General features: G+C 45.2%; 1 protein-coding gene and 1 long non-coding RNA gene across 3 annotated transcripts in view; one reads left to right on the plus strand and one right to left on the minus strand.

Moving 5' to 3' along the window:
- Positions 1-16,319, plus strand: part of LOC135900080 (uncharacterized) — a 38,442-nt gene extending 22,123 nt beyond the window's left edge. Inside the window, exon 2 of the long non-coding RNA XR_010563788.1 lies at positions 16,193-16,319. This is a non-coding gene — a long non-coding RNA (uncharacterized lncRNA). The remainder of the gene's footprint in view (positions 1-16,192) is intronic.
- Culd (CUB and LDLa domain) overlaps positions 1-19,386 on the minus strand; it is a 210,016-nt gene that overhangs the window by 87,545 nt on the left and 103,085 nt on the right. For both annotated transcript variants that reach the window (XM_065429524.1, XM_065429523.1), the window contains exon 2: positions 12,589-12,796. In XM_065429524.1, the coding sequence (XP_065285596.1) occupies positions 12,589-12,676 (88 nt within the window). In that variant the 5' untranslated portion in view covers positions 12,677-12,796. The remainder of the gene's footprint in view (positions 1-12,588; positions 12,797-19,386) is intronic.

A 19,386-nucleotide genomic window follows, 5' to 3' on the forward strand; every position in this document is an offset into this window, starting at 1 on the left:
CAAAAATCAACCTGGTAATACCTGGCATCACGAAAATAGCTGATCTCACCAGCCCTTAGACAGCTCACGTTACTACTTTTGTAAGAGAACTACCGTGACTCTACGCATATCTACACTGATGGATCTGTCCTGTCAAACATCTCCGCTGCGGCAATCGTGATACCAGCGAAAGTAACAACCATCAAATTTAAGATGACTCACGCGCGATCATCGACGGCAGCAGAGCTCGCAGCGCTCTTTACCGCCCTTCATTACATCGGTGATGAGCCCCCACACAAGTGGACGATCTTCTGTGATTCAAAAGTGGCACTGCAGTCTCTACTGTCACCTTTACGACGCAGACCCCACAAACAGCTGGTATTTCAGATTAAAGAGTCGATGCACCGTATAAGTGATGCAGGCCATGAAATAGCTTTCCTATGGCTTCCAAGTGCCTGCGGGATTATCGGCAATGAACGGGCCGATCAATGTGCCCGTTCAGTCCATACTGAGGACCACCACGTACCAATACCACTTTCTAGAACTGACGCAGCACGTAAGCTCCACCTTTTGCTCGCCAGTGCACCACGTCGTAGTGGAATGAGCCACATTTCAGGAATTCCGGACTATACTCCCTTGATCCCACATTAAGCCTTCGAGTCCCATCAAAGCTTCGCCGTGCAAACGCCGCGCTTTTGTATCGACTGTGGTTGGGCGTTGCTTTTACCAAAGCCCATGCTTTCCGCATAGGGTTGGCCGACACCGCAACCTGTGACCACTGCGGCCATGAAGGATCGATTGGCCATATTTTGTGCGACTGCCCGCAGTACAGTCCACAGAAAGAATCCCTTCACCACGAACCCAACCAGCTGGACGATCGACCACTATAGGAAGAAGGAATTCTACACCATCGACACCTAACATCACAGAAGGCCGTCCAAGCGCTACTGCGCTTCTTGCGATCTACCGCCCTTTGTGAATGTCTCTAACTGGAACGACGTTCATGTGTCTCTGTGTGTGCATTTTTTACCCTTTCCTCTCTGTCCTCTTTCTAACCCTTATCCCCAACCCCAGTGTAGGGTAGTAAATCAGACTATTATCTGGTTAACCTCTCTGCCTTTCTTCTTCATCTCTCTCTCTTTCTATTTCTGCTATAGAAATCGATGCTTTGCTTTTCGGGCGAAACTGCGACTTTTCTTATTGAAACGAAAATAAAAGAAAGTTGTAATCAGCCTATAATAGTGATGGCTTCTCCTTTTCGCATAGCAGAAAGATTATATAGCAAGGAAGGAAACAACGTCCTAGGGCGTAACATCCACAGCACACAGTCCTGCCTCGCACGAACATATAGACATAAAAGGCGAAGACAAGTCGCATCACACAGAGTTAAATCGTATTTGCGAATACTAAAATTAATAACGAGGCACCATTCTGTTTTGTTAAGTTTCGTGCTGTTAAAGAGCTAGCGCGCACTAGATTTCCCCTTTAGGCAATAATGGCAGATAATTGATCAAAAATAAAGTATTTTATACAGCACGTCGGTTCTGACGACTCTTCTCTATACTGTGTATAGTTATTCGTCGGGCTTTCTGTTTCCACTCAGGAGTGAAATAAGCGCGGGCTGATTCCTTCCAACCAGGGCTGGACAAAGATACTTTGCAATTGTATCATGATACGGTACAAGATACTCGGTCAACAAGTATTTAAGATAGATACAAGATAAAGTCGAGGTTTTGACGGAAGCCCGTCTGGTCGGGTGGCATCATGAAGGGTAAAAAGGACACCGCGGCCACTGAAATAATACAAGAAAAGATGTTTCGGCTCCACACAAGGCTCCCGTCAGGGGAGCCAAAACGTCTTTTTTTTTGTGTTCTTTCAGTGGTCGGTGTCCTTCTTTTTACCCTTCTTCAAGATACAAGATACTACGGCAATTATTGTATCGGATACGATACTTTCCATTTGTATCATATGATACTTCGCTACATTCGCAAATTTATTATAGATCTATATAATGTAGTAGCAAACGCGTATGCGCAAAAATGTTTGCTTGGAAATTTCTTAACTCCAACCAACCTTGCTTCATTTCAACCTTGTAACCTAGGCTCCGTTAGGCAGGCTGAGGTGTAACTGATTCCTTTGTTGCCGCAAAATTATTACACAAATGTGTTGAAGCAGGCGAACGAAATGCTTGTGATGGTCTGAAGTGAACAATAATCTACGCCCGTTGGTCACGACTATTTCAGAGAGCAAGTGCTAGCTCGATTATTTGCGTAAGTATGTCCTGTACAAGCAGCGTTGACAGAATCGTTAGAAAGCACTCGCATCGATCCTAAATGTAACGCGGTCAGCATATGGTTTTGTTCGGGCTCAAGTTGACAGTTTTAATAGTTCAGTTCTTAGCATTTTTTTTTTAATTTTGGCACTTAGAGTGTACAGAAATATCCTTCTTATGTTTGGAGCGCATTAACTACAAAAATCGAGCAGATCAACAACCTGTCACAACGTATAAAGAAGCGCTAGTCCGTCCGTAGTGTGCAACTTTCGTAGCTTATTCGTATTTCGCAGAATTCTTCTCATGTAACGTAGTCCAAAACGTTGCTTTTGGTGCTTGCGAGCAACAATCACGTGCACAAAATAGCAGCCTTATGCACAAGTCTCCCGGGAGCAGCGCTATCCATGCTTTGGTTCACAACAGTCAAACTTACATCCACGAGATCCTTCAAACCACTAATGTGTGAAAGCAACTAGACGCAAGGCAAGCTCACTCTTGCGTTCTTCAAACTTCGTGACAACGACACTATAGCGGCACCAGAATTTGCGCGAAAGACGCCGCATGCATTTGCCTACGCAGCATAGTACGGTGGCTATGAGCAAGTGTCATGGCATCGACGCAACTAAAAACAAAACAAAACAAAAAGCAAAGGAATACAAGGAAAGGTCCGCTGCGCGCAGATGTGCGCGCAGCATCACCATGCGAAACTGTAAACGTTGGCTGAAGTGACAAGCGGACTTCAGCCAACGTTTACAGTTTCGCACGGTGATGCTGCGATAGCCAGTATCTTGCATCTTAAGATACACGATACATTCCTTCATGTATTCGAAATACAGATATTGACACACTTCTTGCCGGACGCATCGTGATACAGATACAAGATACCCGAGGAGTATCTAAGATAGTATCTAAGGTACATCTATGTTCGATACTGGCCATCACTGCTTCTTAACCTATTCAACAGTTAATATCCTAGACTTATAGGGCGTCATGAGCTTCAACCGCAAGTCAATATGGGACTGATGCGGTGGAGTTTTGAACGCACCGCGCTGCAACCTTGAACCGGTGGCGAGCGACGAAATTGTCTGGGTAGTACTACAAGTCTCAGCTCTCCGCATTGAGCTACACTGTCATCGGGCTATATAGCAGCCGGTCTAACTTGCTTCGTTTATTTGTTTAAGCTACACTTCTTACCACCGGAAAAGGCACTTTCGTTCGTTGACAGTACTCTTCATATCGTCGAGAGCGCGTTCCGTGCTTCCTTTAACAATGCAAAAAGCTAAAGCAAAAATGCAGTCGTCTCTAAAACTACGGGTAGTGTTCTCTTCAGACTGCCGCGTGCAGGAATTCGCAGTACTTTAGGAGATTTTTGATGGTGAAGCGGCATAGGTAATTAAAAGAAAGCTCATAGAGCGGTAGAAACTGCTGCGGAACGCGTTGCTAAGAGGACAAGCAAAACATCAACTGACGTGGCACAGACAGCCAGTTACAGCATGGAGTTGTTAGGGGAATGTCGATAAAGAGCGGTGCTTAAAGGTCTCTTGTCACATTATACGCTGCTGTTAAAGAAATGAGTGACAAACAAGCGAAATAATTGCGGCTCATCGTTCTCTCTCCGTGAGCGAAATTATTGCGCTTGAACGCAAAGGCTATGGAAGACACAATCACACGATTTACTGATGGCCACTGATGGGAAATGTGCCCGTGCCGCACAAGCATGCTAGTGCCCCGCCAGTCCAACGACAGCCAGCGTCGACACGCACCAGAACCGATCGGACTCAGTCATAGCGGCAACGCTATAGCACCTAATTTATTCGCTTATTAGTTTAATTACTTGATTACATCGTCTTTCAGGGGTCACGGTTCTGCGTTGGTGCGCGTTAAACGAGTAGACACACATTGCAACAGTCTGCCGTTACAGTTTGACATCGTGTGGCTTGAGCAGTACATACTCGAAAGCGGCAGTGCAGCGAAACTGCATCAACGACTTTTCGTGCGCAGTGATCGCATCCGGCACAGCACATTGAATCCTTCTCGACGGAAGGCATACTACAAAGCCCCCCCCATGCACGAAAACTCCCGAAATTCTCAGCGCAGCGCAGCTCAGACGAGCAAATATACGGCGGCGCTTTATCAGGGAGGTATTCTGTAGGAGTCCACCTGCTGGACATATGTATTTCGTCTGCTACTTAAGTGCTGATTGGCTGCGGCATCTCGCTGCTGCGGACGCGCAGCTTAGCCCAGCCAATCAGAACTTCAACAGCAGACGAAACGGACGTGTCCACTAGGTGGACTCTTACAGAATACCTCCACAGCTTCATAGCAGCAGCGGTCATCATGACTGCGCGATATAATCGCGAATGCGATTTTCAATTACCAAGATTTTACTAATTCACATTTAGTTAGTTGCTTTAGGGGGCATGTTGTAATTACAAACTTGAATTAAGCAAATGCTCAAAGCATAACCAGGGTTCTTCAATAATATTTGAACAATATTAAAGGACCTCGGCTTAACATTTTGCTGGAAACCACTCCTCGCAGCAGTTTTCAAAATTAGGGACTCTAAATGTTTTGTAGCATTGCTGTTCTAGTTCGCAGTTTTCCGTGCGGCCTTTTTTTAATAGTGCGCAAACATATCAACTGAAGCAGCAACAAATTCTGCCACAATTTTTGAGTAACCATTTCTCGAAAGCGGTGGGTCATGTGCTTGACTGCAATTTCTCAGTTCCCCTGGTTTTTCTCGTTCGTTATTTTCTATTCGTTCTTATTCGTTCGTTAGGATTCTTATTTGTTCTTAATCATTCGTTATCATTCTTATTCATTCTTATTCGTTCATAATGTTCGTTATTGTGTATGTATGCATTCACGTATGTGAGAACTAGGAGAACCTGGCTCCATATTGAGTAACTAACATACGAAGTCCCGAGACTTTGACCCTTAGAGATGATATATTATCTTCTGTTTTATTTCATTTATACACTTTAATTTTTTATTTTTAATTATTAACCAGACGAAAATGTGTAGCCGTCAACAGTAAACGGCGACAACCCCTCCATTTATTTCGCTTCAGTAATACCCAAGAAAGTGGATGAGGAAATGGCGCCGCGGTAGCTCCATTGGTAGAGCATCGCACGCGAAATGCGAAGGTTGTGGGATCGTTCCCCCACCTACGGTAAGTTGTTTTTTCATCCACTTTCATTCCCATTAATTTATCGTTTCTTTATTTAATTTATTAAGCACAAGTAATTTCCCCAATGTTGTCCTTGGTGTCATTGTTTGTTGGCTTCTTGTGATATGACTTATGAAAATCGGGCCCCTCGGTTAATCCCCTTTCTTCTCGTTAATGAATCACTTGGAAGCGCGAAAGTATGCACTCATTAACTTCAGGAAGTCATTTTCTCGTTAGAATTATTCTCCATGAATGCGCAAAACTAGAATTAAAAATGGCGGAGTGGGGTAGTGAGAGAATGAGAGAAAATAGAACGAAAACAGGCAAAGCTGGCAAAGCCGGCTAACTCGCCAGGGCGGGTTTAAATGTCGAGGCTTCATACCGATTACGCGTCCGCAACGCCTACACTAGGTGGATTAATATTGCGGCTAGATGAGTGATGGGGTGAAGCAAAAAAGAAACAAAAATGATGGGTCCTCGCACGGTGTGGAGGTTATAAATAATGCTGTGAAATATGCAAAGCCGGGGCGCGCAGTGCGCCCGCTGATAAGACGCTCAGTGCGCGCTGCCGCGCTCGACTTCGTGGGGCCTCGTTTTGTGCCACTTTCTTCGACGCCGCTATTTTCGCTCCTCATCGATCGCAGCAACCTCTGCCGGCGCGCGTCTCCCCAGCCTGCCCGTCAATACGAAGTTTCGTAGTGCGGCTGGCGTGAAGCTGCGACCTGTACGCCGTCAACGCATTGTTGCGATTGAGAATCGTACCGGGCGAGGCAAGTTTTTGCAGGGCGTGAGCAGGATAATTTCGCGCCAGAAATAACATCGTGCGGCGCGCTATGCGTGTTCTGTGTGTAGCACGGGCGCAAAGCTTTCGCAATCTCGCATGTGTATTTACATTGCGTAATCGTGACTAGTAGAAAGAACCGCTGACACATGATAGGAAGTCGAGTGTATCGATATAAAATTTGTCGTGTATGCAGCGCGAAAGACCACAGTGCAAAGGCCCGCCTGTCCTTCTATATTTTAAGCGCAGATGGTTCTGGTAGTCAGAATATCGGCCGTGGCTGCAGCTGCACTCTTAAGGCATGACTAGGCTGTGGCAGTGCACCTGTTTTCCATTCCACCACGATGTGTACAGTCTAAAGTGTCGTTGCTGCAGCGTAATGTCGGAGCTCCGAGAATAAGACTGTTTTCTATTGTCACATTCTATGTCACTCCTGCGCGCATCCTCACACTTAGTTAAACTGCGCGCTATAGAGTTAGGGTGTCCTCCAAAAAGTACTAATACACGTGCACACGGGCTGGCTGGGGTATTCAATAAGTATGTCAAGCATAATGATACATCCATCCATACATACATACATACATACATACATACATACATACATACATACATACATACATACATACATACATACATACATACATACATACATACATACATACATACATACATACATACATACATACATGCATACATGCATACATGCATACATACATACATACATAACCCGCCGTGGTTGCTCAGTGGCTATGGTGTTAGGCTGCTGAGCACGAGGTCGCAGGATCGAATCCCGGCCACGGCGGCCGCATTTCGATGGGGGCGAAATGCGAAAACACCCATGTACTTATATTTAGGTGCACGTTAAAGAACCCCAGGCAGGTAGTCGAAAGTTCCGGAGTCCTCCACTACGGCGTGCCTCATAATCAGAAAGTGGTTTTGGCACGTAAAATCCCATAATCTATCTACATACATACGTACGTACATACATACATGCGTACCTACCTACATACATACATACATACATACATACATACATACATACATACATACATACATACATACATACATACATACATACATACATACATACATACATACATACATACATACATACATACATACATACATACATACATACATACATACATACATACATACGTAGGTCATTCCACGCCAAGTGTCCCAGACGTGTCACTCGACCATCTCATATTTTCTTGTAAAAGCCATGGCTGTTTACTACCTTGCTCACAGTAACGTCCCAGTACATTTAAGCTGAAAAAAATTTCTTGTCACGTCACCTACTTTCAGAGTTTACTTAAGTACGTGAAACATGATTCTGTGAGAAAATTAATTTAACAGGTGTTTTAGTGTGTAATGCTGCGCAACTTCGGCTGATCAATCTACAAAGGTTTGCCTTCAACATGCGTTTATCGGCAAATTTGGTCGGGAAAGGTTCTTTAAGAGGCGCAAATTGTGACAAGGATTTGCCAAATTGATAATTTTTTACAGGCAAAATAGTCATTTGTTCAATTTGATTATTTTACTTGCCTGTCTTAATGTTGTATGTTACAGCAAAAGTTCTTCGCGTGAATAAAAAGTAAACAGTTTTTGGAAAGAATACCAAACTGTGGGTTTTGGTTCATTTTGAGTCCTGATTTTTGCAATGAGGTGCTCCATGTATGAACGACACAAAGGGCATTACATAGGCTAGTTTGTTGGCGTTTTGTTTCCGTCATTATCGCATTATGATTTTTGTTTTAAGCAAGATGTGAATTCTTGAATTTGGCCATTGAACCACGCTCGGCATGTTTCGTACCACCACTACATCGCAAAGGTGCTTCAGGTAGTCAGCACACGCAGCGCATGGCTGTAATGCGAATTTCCTCAGCAACTGAGGGCCAGGCTGTGTTGCCCAGTCCCAAAAACCTTCTAAAATATTGTCTTTGCCTTGTCTTCTATTCGTAACTCCAAAAGGCATCACGATGCTCACAAGGCTCACGTGCCCTGTGATCAACCGAGGTCACACCGATAGGAGGTCCCCCTGACAGTTTTCACTTCGGGACCTCCTGCCCTAACACTTATATAGAAAGCGCACACATGAATAATAATAATAATAATAATAATAATAATAATAATAATAATAATAGTAGTAGTAGTAGTAGTAGTAGTAGTAATAATAATAATAAAATTCTGCGGGTGCCGAACATCGCAGTTCAAGAAAAAACAAGTAATCTTGCTTGCACGCAGGTTAGTGCACACCCCCAATTAACGGAACTAGAACACTTCAAAATTTGTAGCCAATCTTGACATGCACTGTCTTTGATGGACTGACATTGTGCCCAGCGAAGCAAGAATATGAAGTGTCCAATTATAGAAGTCACTCCGCTAGAATTAGGCTTCAAGTCAAATGTTTGACAAATAAAATTCGAGTTTAGATGTCTGGAGCTAGTTGAATAAGCAAATTCGCGGCCGTGTGTTGTTTTCGTTCAGTACAGTAAGCGATTCTTTAGAAACGGGGAGAAAAAGGAGAGCCGTTTTTCCTGCAGTGTAAGTACATTAAATAGGCAAACAGTATGATGATGGTGACGACGGTGATTCTTTAGCTGTCTTGAATGTGACATTACGGACAATTTGCCTCATGACAAGCGTCCACATACCTAACTGCCCATGCACACCATCTTATCAGCTTTTCATTTTTTTTTATAGCGCAACTGCGCGTGGAACAGTTCGCCGGCACAGTTTCACCACTTTGTACAACTTTATCCGGGATGAACACTCCATGTGTACCAGACATCTACGGCATACGCACTCAGGTTTGTGGCCTGACGTTTCCCAGACAGGCGCGAATCAGAATGTAAGAAAAAAAAAAAACAAACAACGAAAACAGGCTGCGATAACCGAAGCGAACTCCGAGTGCGTTCACCTTACCTCCCGGCTTTTGCGCGGCACGCTCTATATGAGATACGACAGGATGACAAGGCAAATACGATATTTTTAATGGTTTTTAGGACTGGTCCACACAGTGGAGCCATCAGATGCTGAGGAAATCAGCGTTACAGTGCCACGCTGGGCGTGTCAGCTGCCTGACGCGCGGCAGCCATTGGGCTGAGCGGCGAAGTGGTGGAGCGGAATTATGCCGAGCTTGGTTCAGAGGTCAAATTCAAAAATTCACACCTCGCCTGAAACAAAATAAGATAATGACAGGAACCAAACCCAATACAGCTTTTTTAATATTTATTCACGGAGCACCTCAATGCGAAAATCAAGCATGAAAGTGGACCAAAACTGCCATTTCGGTATGTTTGTAATGCTTTATTTTCTAGAAAAATTTGTACAATGTATTTACGCAAGCGAATTTTTACTGTAAAGTACACTCCTAGCCAAGTATAATTAAACGAAAAGATTGATTTTCATTTTACCAGTACAAAATGGTCAACTTGCAAAGGCATATTTTTTGTCAGAATTTGCCGCTTTTAAAGAACTTTTTCCGACCGAAGTTAACAATAAGCGAGGGTACATGTTGAAGACCGAAGTTCTGCAGCATTATACACTAAAATACTTTCTATATATTAATTTTCTCGCGACCTAGTTGGACGACTGTGGCACTACCACGTTCTTTAGTGTGTTCGTATGTGTGTGTCCTCTCCTTCTCTCTGCGTGTGTGCTTTTCTTCATCTTGATAACTCCCTTTACCCCTTCCACAGTGCCGGGTAGCAAAATGGATATGTCTTCCGGTTAACCTCGCTGTCTTTCGTATCTCATATATACTAGGGGAAGTCAGAAAGTCTTTGCCCCTATTTTTTATTGGCCAAAGTAAGGTACATACGGGTAATTCAATATATGCGTACTGTTCTAAGCACCTTGCACAATTTTTCCACATAGTTCCCACATAGTTCCCACACCGATTAAGACATTAGTCCCATCGCAGTCGTCAGTCAGTGACGCATGCGGCCTCCCCCAACGCTCATTGTCACACAAGTCTTCACGGCATTTTGCGAACTCACAACACCACCACCTCACACTTCTCAAAGCGAGACACCTTTCCCCATACGTGGGCTGCATTTCCCTGTGGATTTCGACGGGCGTTCGTCCCTTGCTACATGGAAAACGTATCACACTTCATTGCTCGTACGCCGTGGACGTGTGAAGCACAACCGCCATCTTCAACTGGCAGCAACGTCGTGCCGTGGAGCTACCGGCAGATAAGGCCGGGCCGGTCTAAGAAAGGTCCACCTTTGTGAATGGATACGTTGACTTTGCATTTACAGCCATAATTGGACTAAAAAAATTACCGACGATTACGTTACTTCCTAATGCGAAATTTGAGCGCAGCAAATAAGCTGTTTCACCTTTTCGATAGATTGAGGCAAAGAAATCGAGCAACACATGTATGCGCTATCACAGAATTTTTTTTATTTTTCACACGTATTCCTTTAACAAAGACTCCACTAACAGTTCTTGACAGTCATGAAGGAAGCTTTGTGGTCGGAGAAATAGACTGATATATGTTCGACTTGGTACACCAATGCTTGATTCTCAAAGACGAGATCTATACAAGTGCCTCGCGAGGTTGTCACAGCCGTGGGACGCGTTACGAGCGAGAGGAACGGGATGTTCTCCCGCATAAGTGTTAGGAAATTGCTGTTTGTCTTTATGTCAACATTAAAGTCCCCCACTACTAACATCGGTGTGGATCGATGGACGGTTAATGCGAGTTGCAGGAAGTGCACGACGTCTTTCGTGAGTGCGGTAGCGGACTCACGAAAGCGGTATCAGTCGGTCGCTGCTAGCGCTGGGGGGATGAAAGGGGGGCGGAGCTGGTTACGAGGCCGACGACAACGCCGACGCGAAACCCAGGAACGGACGCCAAAGAGCCATTTGTGTAGCCAGCCCTCCTCCACAGTCTCTCCTCCTCCCTTCCATCATCCTCCCTCGCCCGGAGAGCCGACAGCGCGCATGCGCGGCGGCGGAGCAGATTCGTCGGCGAGCTGGTTACGAGGCCGACGACGACGCGAAACCCAGGAACGGACGCCAAAGAGCCATTTGTGTAGCCAGCCCTCCTCCACAGTCTCTCCTCCTCCCTTCCATCATCCTCCCTCGCCCGGAGAGCCGACAGCGCGCATGCGCGGCGGCGGCGGAGCAGATTCGTCGGCGAGCTGGTTACGAGGCCGACGACAACGCCGACAACGACGACGCGAAACCCAGGAACGGACGCCAAAGAGCTGCGCTCTAAAAGAAATAGGGAAAAAGACTTTCTGATTCGTCCTCGTACATAATATCTCGCAGAACCCTGTTTCACGTACTTGGGCAAACTTTGGCAGCACTGTGTGACGGTAAAACTTTCTTTAGCAAAGCTGTGCTGGAAAATGACTGAGAAAGATAGTAACTAACCATGACTTTTTACAAGCGAATCAGAGATGGTCTTGCGAGACGACTGGGACACTTGGCGTGGAATGACCCATATGTAATGAGTGCCGCTTTTTTTTTTTCGCGAGCAGCTCAAGCGGTCCAAAGCAGGTCAATTGGTCTAACGTGTAAACTTGAGGTTATACTTGACCACTAACAGCAAAAGTATTGCGGACAAGCAATGTTCCATATTTCAGGATGCCGTCACACCACGTACTAGCTGGGCGGACATTATCTTGCCGGTACGGCAGACTGAAATTGGTCGCGGTCTTATCGCGTGTTCGAACTCGACATATGATTTCAAGCGAGTGGGTGTTAGCTGATGCTGGGAAGCTTGCCGTCAAAGCAGTCGATGCGAGTGGTCAGTGAATAAAAAGCTATTTGGGGCCGAGCAGGAAACTATTGCGGCCATTCCCGTAACGAAACAGTGCGAAAGATGAGCGTACCAAGGGATGCAGGACACAGCGCCGCGGCTATGCCTTAAACTTCAGTGGATACGTTTTTATTTTGCACTGCTCCGTTACTACAGTTTTTGCTATCGTGACAGTGTGCCCGCCGGTTCTGTTCGGTGCAGCAAAAGACGCGCTTCGTGTCAGGGGTGAGTTGGTCCGTTAACCTCCGCTAATCCTCCCCTGTGCGACGTCCGCTGAATTCAAGTATCACGGGAGGGTTAGCGGCGAAGAATGGGCAAGCCTGTCTTCTATGATGCACGCAGACGCTTACCGTTCGCGATTGACTCGGGCAACGCCCGTAGCTCTTTTGCAGCGGCGCGCGCACCTGCGCGAGATTTAGGTTTTCAAGGGATGACGGAACTGAAAGTCAAGGCGGACACACCACGAACCGCTTCGTGATGTCTTCATCTTTACTGGTCTGTCATCTTCCGCGCCTTCATTAACTCATGTCATAACTTTCGTCGCAGCGCGCGGAATGTTTTTGAGATGGGATAAAGATCCCGATTTTTTCGTTGTTGGTATCACGTACCTTTCCGAGCTAACAGTCGTCGGGCAGCCGGAATCCTGCAGGCAGTGGGCCATCCTGGCCGCCGCCAACGCTGGCACTGCTGCCGCATGGCACGACGACCGCCGGGCTCAGGGAGCCGGGCGGGGCCTCGCGACCGACGCCTCCGGGCCGCAGCCGTCTAGCGTGCCGCAGCCTTCGGCACGCCGAAGCAACGCCATGGCTCCCGATCCTGCGTCAGAGAAATAATACAAGAGCGTTCGTTTTAGCACTGGTCTGCTTTAACTGAGGGGAGGAATACACAATGGAGAGCCTGCTCGGCGCCATCGACGCTAAGTCACTGCAACGAAGTAATTCTTACGTATTTTTTGTCAACAGTATACTGAAATATCACCCGTGGAGTGCAGCACAATCTACTTCTTGGGCTATAGATTACTCTCCAAGGCAAACATTGTTTGTACGAGGAATCAAAAGGAATTTTTGACTAATCATCTTTTAACCGTATCCCTTAACGACGCTTGTTGCCATTTAATAATTGCAGCCGGGGACTTCGAAAGTCATGAACACTTGGAACGAATTTTGAGCATGATATAAATTTCGAGATATGCGTCCCCTAAGTTTGTGACGATATGGATTGTTGGTCAAGAAATTTTTGAGGTTTAGTGCATAAAGTGACCTTTCGCTAAAAAAAAGTAAGTGGAACAGTGCATTTTTACCGCAAGTTAGACTGCGTTTATATGAAAACTAGCGCTAGTATTAAAATTCGTTCTAAATGGATGTGCAATGTGAAATCAGTGGCTTCGATTCGTGTATTGCAATGTGTGCGCTAAGGTATAACTAGTTAAAAAGATGATTAATGAAATTTTGTTAATTAGTCAATCATTTTGACTTCCGCTGTAAGTAATGTCAGCGTGATCGAGTGAACCTGCTCAATGAGTTCATTTGTGCCATATGCCACAGGGGAGAATTTTTAAAAGTTTTGCTAACGGCTAAAAAAACCCGCTACATATAAGGCGAGGAAGTGTTAGCCAGCGCCGCCTTGACCATGAGTGGTGCTGGAGAACACTTCCAGGGCTAATCTTGCGCAAGAAACACATGAAAGTGGCCGCAGAGATGGCGCCGTGGTAGCTCAATGGGTAAAACACCGCGGGCGTGGTGCGGGAGATGCGGGTTCGGTCCCTAGCTGCTGCAAGTTGTATTTTCGTACGCTTTCAATCGATTTTACCTTGTTATTCCTACATTTCAATAATGTCTGCGATGTGTACAGAAAGTAACACAGACCGAGAAGTACTGGAGAACTAGAAAGCATGATAAACGAACTTAACGTAACTATCGCACCCCCCGCTAAATAAGATACTAAAAAGAAATCTTTCATCAATGCGATTTCATCACCACTTCTCATCGTGAACGGCTTGACCGTTGTGACCAAGTTTTACGGATCGGAGTAATATTTATCCAAGTTTTGCATCCATCCATCCATGACAACTCCAAGGGGAGCGCTTTGCTTCTTTATGGCCAAGGCTAGATCCTACGGAACTAACGCATAAGGCAAGAGTTTGACCGTGTAGACGATATTTTTTAAGTGCAATTCCTTCATTCGCAAGAGTAGCATGTAGGCGAAAATACGCTGACTAAACACTCTGCACGCATTTTCAATAAAGAGCATTCTCTCTCTCTTCGTTCGCAAGTGGAAGAGGCAAGCACGGATGTCCAAGAAGCGTTTGGATTTAAAAGCTGCCACGGGGATTGATTGATTGATTGAATCTTTATTGGTTTATCACATATACATGTGATGGGAGGCGAAGGGAAAAGCCATTCAAGGATGGCTTGAGGGAGTCCTTCGCCCCCACGCTGGAAAGACAACAGCAGAGGCACACACGTCTTGTTCACATGGTCGTACACTTTTACAAAACATATTAAGCACAACATTGCCATAAACCTTGACGAAACCACAAAATTAAACACATTAGTTACTGTCCTACGTAGGGCATCATGCGTTAACATACTTTACTTCACCTCAGCATCGAATGACAGCACATTTCATAACAATGTACGCTTAGTAATAGTGACATTGAAACAATATAATTAAATAGTAATCGTAAAACAGCTCTAGTGGTCAATGTTAGGCTAGAAAGAATGTGTACAAGTCAGATAATGTTGCTTCGCGAATATCGATTTGTTTTTTATTAAACTCATTTAGTAGACGTGGAAGTTTATTTTGGAGCATTTGCCGACCATAGCTAGTGTGACAATATGGAACATTCCATAGTTCTGTTGTTCTAGTGGCATATGATGCTTCCTTCAAATGGAGATTCACCAAACCCATGAAGATAGAATTATGACAGTCATAGTTAAGGCGATATTCACGCAACAATTTATACTCATATGTGTCTTGTACTCTAATTATTTTAAATTTTTTAAAGAGCTCCTCAGTAGAATGCCGGAGTGGCACATTCTCAATTATTCTCAAAATTCTTTTTTGCATGACTAATAGCCGCGATAAATTCGATTGTGTTGTATTCCCCCAGACCAAATGACAATAGTTTAGATAGGAAGCGAAGAGGGCGTTATAGATTAACAATTTTATTGACTTCGGAATTAGGTAGCGGTTTCTGTTCAGAATTCCTGTTATTGCACCTAACTTTTGTAATATCGCATTGATATGCTCATCCCACTGCAGTGATTCTGAAAAATGCACACCAAGTACTTTAATAGACCTAACTAGCTCTATCTCTGAGCAGCGATAAACTAGGTTACGTACTACTGAAACCTTCCTGCCTATAGAATGAAACATCACAGCCTTTGTTTTCTTTGCATTTATCTTTAATTGGTTATTATCTGCCCACGTGCTTAGTTCCTCTAAAATGACATTACCTTTATGAAAAAGTTCGGCATCTGATGAAGACGAACTTATGTTATGTTAGTATGCAAGAGGTAGATACAAGCAGGTGGAGGTTGGAGTATTGGTTAAGAATGGTTATAGGACAACTCCGTCAACGCATGACTGAAGTTCACGCAAATTTTAATTTGTGGTAAGGTTACACCTGTTATCACCCCAATACGGTGGGGCAGTGTCTGTCCTGTCTGCATAACTAGGATGGTGATGAGCAAAAGGGGTTATACAGGCGCACTTGCCGTTTCTTAGAGACGTTAAGTTAGCGTCACTGCGCGCAAGAGTGAGGAAGCATTCGTATAGCCAGTCAGGTGCTTCCAGTATGGCAACGGCCGTGGGCCAAATCTCGCCAGAATTGCGACACAGCCTCTGGGAACCCCCCATTGCAATTTCATCACCACTTCTCATCGTGAACGGCTTGACCGTTGCGACCAAGTTTTATGGATCGGTGTAATATTTTTTGGAAGCACAAAAGCATGCAACTTTGTTTCCTTTCCTGGAATCGATTGAACTGGGCGAAGAAAACGAGGTGGCGGTAATAGAGGTATTTCGTTATTGCCATGATCACCACCCCCAAAAGCATCTAATCTTTTCACTTCTAAAACAAGCTTCTGCTGCATTAGCCGACGCGTACCTAGATAGTTTGAAGCCGCATTGAATGTGTGCACCCATGGATGATGGTCGTTATATGCGTGACCCTGTCTCTCCGCGTCAATGTTTATTCGTACTTTTCAGGAAATCACCGCTGTGCCCTCCACGTGTGGTTTCACTGCCTTGCGGACGATGGCGTTGGCAAAAGCTTCTTCGAAGAGGACATGTGTGCGTGTTCGATCGAATCATTATATCTTATTTTTCTCTCTTGTTCTGTCTCCCTTCATTCAGGACCTCGCTTTGCTCAGGCGGTGCGTTGCCGCGAGCATTCGTCCCCTCCTAGGTGACGGGGTCATAGCGGGTGAGGTGCACGACATACGCCGTGCCTGCTAGGCAACTGAACCTTTTGTGGTGCATCATTTATTTGGACTGAGCGAACCACCCTGGAGGAGCTTCCGTGTAGGGGAGCCCAGGATGATCCTCTACTAATCACATTTAATGATCCCAAGTGTCACCGGGCATGTGTCTGCACTGTTTCGCCACTACGGTAATTTGGCCTAGTCACACTTATTAAAAAAAAAAATCGCGCTTACCTTCAAGTGGTCAGCGACGCACTGTGCATAGCCACAGATAAGGCGGCTTCGCAGCTTTCCTTTGCCCTTTGGCCGAAATTTGACGGGTGTTTCAAGTGCCACATTAAACGTCATCAACAACTACCGTGGAGGTGGCAGCGATTGATGTTACATAAGAGGAGGAGGATTGATGCTCGTACTGTGGGAGCTAACTTCATTGAATATTGTCATCCTTACTGACTCCCCTGCTGCCGTCAGCGGAGAAACTTACTGCTAGCCCAATTGTGCGTGGCATTGATTTCACTGCCAGCACCACTGCATCTCGTGGGGTACCCCTCATCGACCAAAGGATAGCTTGCCACGAATAGGTATCGCTGTAAATGAAGAGGCTGATCGACTCGATTCTACTTGGCGTTTAACACGCTTGGTTGTGAGTGCCCAGAAATTCTGTCATCTTGATGACACTCGTCTGCTGATTCCCCACTGTCACCCCGTCCAGCGTGTCGGCACTGTACGGTTCCATCCAGCAGGCTGAATAAAGCGCATCTGTTCTGCGGCAGCAGTCAGCCGCAAGCATCGCCCTTATTATTTTACACCCTGAGGCATCGAAGCCTGTCAAAAACAGCGACCGAAGGCGTCCGTACTTTATCGCAAGAATACCGGTCGGACCAGAGCCGTTTTTCAACGTATTTCTTCCCACTTTCATCGTCATACACTACCACTTTCACGTTCACTGCAGGACAAATGACTCCCCCAGCGATCTCCAGTTGCCCACAAGACTTGCGTCTGCTGACTCGCAAGGAGCTGATGGAGTCATCTCTTTCGGTGTTTCTCTTTTCCGAGTGGGGGAGTTAGACGGGGAAGCAGAGGTTCGCTCATAGCCATCTGCCGAGAGATGGGGACGCCTTGCTGTATCTTACCGAACGAGCCCGCGCCTTGTGGTTGTGCCGCTCATACACGCGATTGAGGCGTTAGCGGCAGCGCAGTTGCTGTGCGCAAGAAAATGAAAGGAATAAAGGCGGAATAAAAGGACGAAAATTGAAATTGGCGTTAACGATGACGTTGTGCGGAGAAATCTACTAAAATGTGTCGTATTGGCTCAAGCTTAAGTAGAAGCCATAGCAGTGATTCATAGTAATCGCGTCGCAGTGACATTACAGGAGATGCGCCGCGTAGTTACGTATATGGAGATCAATAAAAGCAGGGAGTCGCTTACGTTCGCGTAATCTGGGGGCGCCCATCATCTCTTTATGAACAGAGTTTGAACTGAAAGAAGTTCAATTAAGTGACGCCGCATTAAGGAGGCGGGGGGGTGGGGGGGGGCAGGTACCACCATGAGTGTGTGAAAAATGTTTTTTTTTTCACATGAGAAGAATATGCACTTATTTATGCCGTGTGGTTCCTAGTACATAAATATAAGGAGATTATAAGGAACTTTTCCGTTCAGCTCGCCAAGCAACACTACATGAGTGGCAAACTCTCGTAGGAAGTTCTTATCCGTCGCGGTAGCTCAGTGTTCTGCTGCTGAGCAAGAGGTCGCAGGCTCGATTCCCGGTCGCGGTGGCTGCGTTTCGATGAAGGCGACATGTAAAAACGATACGTACTTGCATTTAAGTGCACTGTAAAGAACCACCCCAGGTGGTCAAAATTCCGGCGCCAAAGTCAAGCTTGTGTTCCATAAGCTGGGCGGTGTGATGTGTGGGTGGGATCAAGCTGAGGAAAAACACTATATACTTAATAAAAATAAATGACTTTGTAAATTAAGGAATAGGCCCTTCTTAATTCTGAATATGAACTGCCGCAGTGTCGTAAATAAAGCTGTTCAGCTTGAGATTGTACTTTTTTCAGTTGATCCCGACATAGCTGTACTTACCGAAAGCTGGTTAAGCGATGAAATGTTTGTGAGTGAGTTTGTGCCAAAGAACTGCACAGTGCTACGAAGAGACCGCGACAAAAGATGGGGAGGTATTACCATGCCGTATAAATCTTCAACTGCAGAGAATGCCTGACGTTCCAGATGTTAAAAGCATATTCCTCAAATTATACATGCATAATTTTAGGTGCATCGTTGGAGCTGTGTATAGACCGCCCACCTTTTCCATTGCCAACTTGGAGCGTTTATCAGGTTATATGCATTGTCAGGCTAAACGAGATGATAAGGTGATACTAACATGGAGCTTGCAACCTGCCAAACATCAATTGGAACACTTCTTGCTCATATTCTTCTCAGAATGTTGAAAACGTTGACTGATATAGCGTTTAGCTTCGATCTAGTACAAGTTGTTAAAGACTTCACAAGAATTAATTTAATTCAAGCTATATTCTTTATCTGCTCCTCGTAAGTGGTACTATAAAAGATGACATTTCATGTGGATTAAAGACCGGTATTTCAGACCGTAAAGCCGTGGTACTCATGCTAAACATTTTTTCATTAAAACAAAGTAATAATGTTCAATATTTTCCCACTTTTTCGCGTGTTCAGAATGAGTGTATTATAGACAGGCTAGCTTTTAATTGCGATGACGTTAGGAATAATGCTTTCAGTGTAAATGACCTCTCGCTTCAAAGGTCTGTCTTTGACTGAATAGAAAGATTCGTTCCCAAAATAGCCAACAAATCCGAGCGTCGCAACCCGTAGATAACCCGTCAGACGTTACAAATGCAGCAGAAACTTAAGCGAATAAAGAAACGTGCCAGAACAAATGATAGTGAAGACTTGCAAATCTGTATTGATAGACAGTCTGAAGCATTCAAACAAAACATTGC

This window comes from Dermacentor albipictus, chromosome 1 (assembly GCF_038994185.2).
Source record: "Dermacentor albipictus isolate Rhodes 1998 colony chromosome 1, USDA_Dalb.pri_finalv2, whole genome shotgun sequence".
Lineage (NCBI taxonomy): Eukaryota > Metazoa > Arthropoda > Arachnida > Ixodida > Ixodidae > Dermacentor > Dermacentor albipictus.